The sequence below is a fragment of the Chelonoidis abingdonii genome, chromosome 8 (genome assembly GCF_003597395.2).
Source record: "Chelonoidis abingdonii isolate Lonesome George chromosome 8, CheloAbing_2.0, whole genome shotgun sequence".
Taxonomy (NCBI): domain Eukaryota; kingdom Metazoa; phylum Chordata; order Testudines; family Testudinidae; genus Chelonoidis; species Chelonoidis abingdonii.
This window is the reverse complement of record NC_133776.1, coordinates 8485915-8489132: the sequence shown is the minus strand read 5'-3', so window position 1 is coordinate 8489132 and position 3218 is coordinate 8485915. Positions and strand designations below refer to the sequence as shown.

Sequence of the window (3218 nt, the reverse complement as noted above, 5' to 3'; positions counted from 1 at the left end):
CCCCCCCCAGCCCTGCCCTGCCCCTCCGTCCCCATCACCCACCAGTCTTGCCCTGCCCCCTCCATCCCCATCACTCCCACCAGTCCTGCCCTGCCCCCTCCATCCCTATCACCCCCGGTCCATCCCTGCCCTGCCCCTCCATCCCCATCACCCCACCAGCCCTGTCCTGCTCCTCCGTCCCCATCACCCCCCTAGCCCTGTCCTGCCCCTCCGTCCCCATCACGCCATCAGCCCTGCCCCTCATCCCCATCACTCCCACCAGCCCTCCCCCTCGTCCCCATCACCCCCATCCATCCCTGCCCTGCCCCTCCGTCCCCATCACCCCACCAGCCCTGCTCTGCCCCTCCATCCCCGTCATTCCCTGGCCACTACCCCTTCACTGCCACCAGACCCACTTGGCCCCTGCCCCTCCCTCCCCATCAGCACAGCCCTGCCCTCCTGTCCTTGTCAGCCCCCACAGTCCCACCCGCCCATCCTCAGTGCCCTGAAGAATGAAAGTCTCCGCTACAGCCGGACAGGTTGATCCCACATCTGGTCCGTGTGACGGGAACAAGGATGTGAGCCCAGCAGGGCCTGGCCTGCCCCCTGTGCTGAGGCTGTTTGAGGCAAGGCTGGGCAGGTTGGGGATTCCCTTTCCTGAAGGACTGGGAGTGGGGGAAGCAGTGAGAGACGCCCCATCCCATCCGCCCATGGGGACGGGGTGCTCTGTGTGAGCCGGGGGCTGGAGGGCAGTCCGTGGCACCCCGGGGCATGCTACCTAAAGCCCTGCCCCCGGGGGTTGTGCTCCGCGACTTGGGATGTCCCGGGCCAGCACAGTCACTGATGTCACAGGTCTGGGAGGGGCCCGGCCAATAGCTCTGAGCCCTACATCCCCATGGGGGAGAGGACAGCAAGGGCTGCGGCCTCATCCCCTCAGTCACGGGCACAGCCCTGGACACTGGGCTGCAGGGACCAGTTCTGCCCCCTCTGGAGCTTTGTCTCTCCCTGCCCAGGTGTGAGACTCCACCCCGCTCCCCATGCCCAGACTTGGGGAGTGGCCCAGCCCAGCACTCACGGTTCAACTCCATGCTAAGCTGGCTGTCTCTGCACTGCATCTTCCTCCCCGGGGCCAGCGGCTGCTGTCCAGCTCCCGTCCGGCTTCCATTTAGGGCAGCTTTCGCCCAGGCTCTTGGCGGGGCACGAGGACCGGACCGGGGAGCAGGGGCTGGAAGAGCCCCCGAGTGACGCCACATGGCTCCCGCTGCCGAGTGACCACAGCAAGGCTTCCTGTTGTGCTGCCTGACCTCTGAGGAAAGGCACTGGGTCACAGAGCGTTAGCCCTTGAGAAGGCTTCCTGCTTCCCCCGGCTTCCTCCTTGGCTCGCAGCGCTGGAGTCCTGCACACGGGCTGGGAGCTCGGAGGCAGCCACCTCGCTGCGCTCACCCGCTGGCACACGATACGGCTCGTGCCATGAACCGGCCCCACCAGCTCTCCCTCTGCACTAGCCGGGCGAGGAGCCGGGCGAGCCTCACTTCCCGCTGGGTCTGAGTCTCCTGCCCACCGGCTCTTGCTGCACGGACTGTGGGAAGCTTAGCGCCCCAAAGCGTGAACGGCATGCAAGCTGGGGGCCCGGCGCTGGCTCCCCACGGCTGGCGGCCCAGAAGGGTGTCTGCTTTGGGCTGCACAGCTGGCTGGTTCCCCCAGAAAGCCCCAGCGATCCAGCCAGGAGGTCAGGGGTCAAGGGCTGCTCTCGGGACACCTGGAATGGAGACGGTGCAGTCAGTGAGCAGGGCTCCCAGCACCCCCTTCACTACCCCTGGCACTGGAGTCCTGCCTGTGGGTTCAGGGCTGCAGATCCCATCCCCACGCCTGCAAGGTCCCCTAAGTGACACACAGAGATGCTGATGATCCTGCCCCAGACCCCCAGCATCCACCATCCTGCCCTGGAAGCTCTAAGGGACCCGTACCCTCATGTTCATGTGAGCCAATCCAGCCCTGCCGGGTTCACACTAATGCAAAGAATGGGCAGCCCCATATCCAGCCTCCCCAGAGCTACCCCCAGCCCCATCCCTGGGCTTTATCACCTACCCGGCTCCTGCTGTCCCATAGTCCTGCACCCGAGCACCCTCAAAGTGCATCCAGGCATTTTCCTCTGCATGGGCCCCTGGGCATCTCTGGGGTCACCCTTGGACTCAGTCGTCTGCCCCAGTGGGGGCGCAGGGCAGAGCAGAGAAGATTCGCAGGAAGGAATCGGATTCTAGGCGCCAGAGCTCTGTGCTCAGCCAGCCAGGGAACCTAGCTGATACCATGTGACCGACACGTCCCAGCCAAACTAGCCAGTCCGTCTGGACTCCCTGCCACGGGCAGCTGCTGGAAAATCCCATGCTGTGCCCAGACCAGGCGCAAACAGCCAAGTAGTCTGTGCAGTGAGGAGGGGGCACACAGCTCTAGGGCAGGGCTGGGACGTGTGAGCCTTGGGTGCAGGACCTGCTGGGCCTGGGAGCCCAGAGCAGACTGCAGGTCAGGAAGGGGTAGGGGAGGAATCTGGAGCAGGCACCGAGCCCCCAGGTCCAGGGGGCAGCTGGTGGAATCCTTAGGGCCTGGGGAAGGGGCAACTGTGGGGCAGGGGCCCAGGCCTAGGAAAGGAGCAGCCGCGGAAGACGGGCATGAGCCCAGTCCCGGGGACAGGGCGGCTACAGGAGCCAGACAGGGCCCAGGCTGGGGAAGGTTGGCTGTGGGAACCAGGCAGGGGCCCAGGCCCAGGGAAGGGGCAGCCTGGGAGCCGGGCGGAGCCCAGGGAAGGGGTGGCTGTGGAAGCCAAGTAGGGGCCCAGCCCAGGGAAGGGGTAGCCTGCAGGATCCAGGCAGGGGCCCAGCAGGCAGGAGCCCAGCCCCAGTGGCCTGCAGGAGCCAGGCAGGGCCCAGCCCAGGGAAGACACGACCCGCAGGAGCCAGGCAGGAGCCCAGCAGGCAGAGCCCAGCCCGGACGGCCTGCAGGAGCCAGGCAGGGGACCAGCAGGCAGGGCCCAGCCCAGACGGCCTGCAGGAGCCAGGCAAGGGACCAGCAGGCAGGGCCCAGCCCGGACGACCTGCAGGAGCCAGGCAGGGGCCCAGCAGGCAGAGCCCAGCCCGGACGGCCTGCAGGAGCCAGGCAAGGGACCAGCAGGCAGGGCCCAGCCCGGATGACCTGCAGGAGCCAGGCAGGAGCCCAGCAGGCAGGGCCCAGCCCGGACGGCCTGC

The 3218-nt window shown here is 67.1% G+C and overlaps 1 protein-coding gene across 1 annotated transcript in view; it reads right to left on the bottom strand.

Annotated features, from left to right (window-relative positions):
- Window positions 1–1225, bottom strand: part of THPO (thrombopoietin) — a 9051-nt gene extending 7826 nt beyond the window's left edge. Inside the window, exon 1 of the mRNA XM_032803889.2 lies at window positions 1055–1225. Within this exon, the coding sequence (XP_032659780.1) occupies window positions 1055–1094 (40 nt within the window). The 5' untranslated portion in view covers window positions 1095–1225. The remainder of the gene's footprint in view (window positions 1–1054) is intronic.
- Between the last annotated feature and the right edge of the window lie 1993 nt (window positions 1226–3218).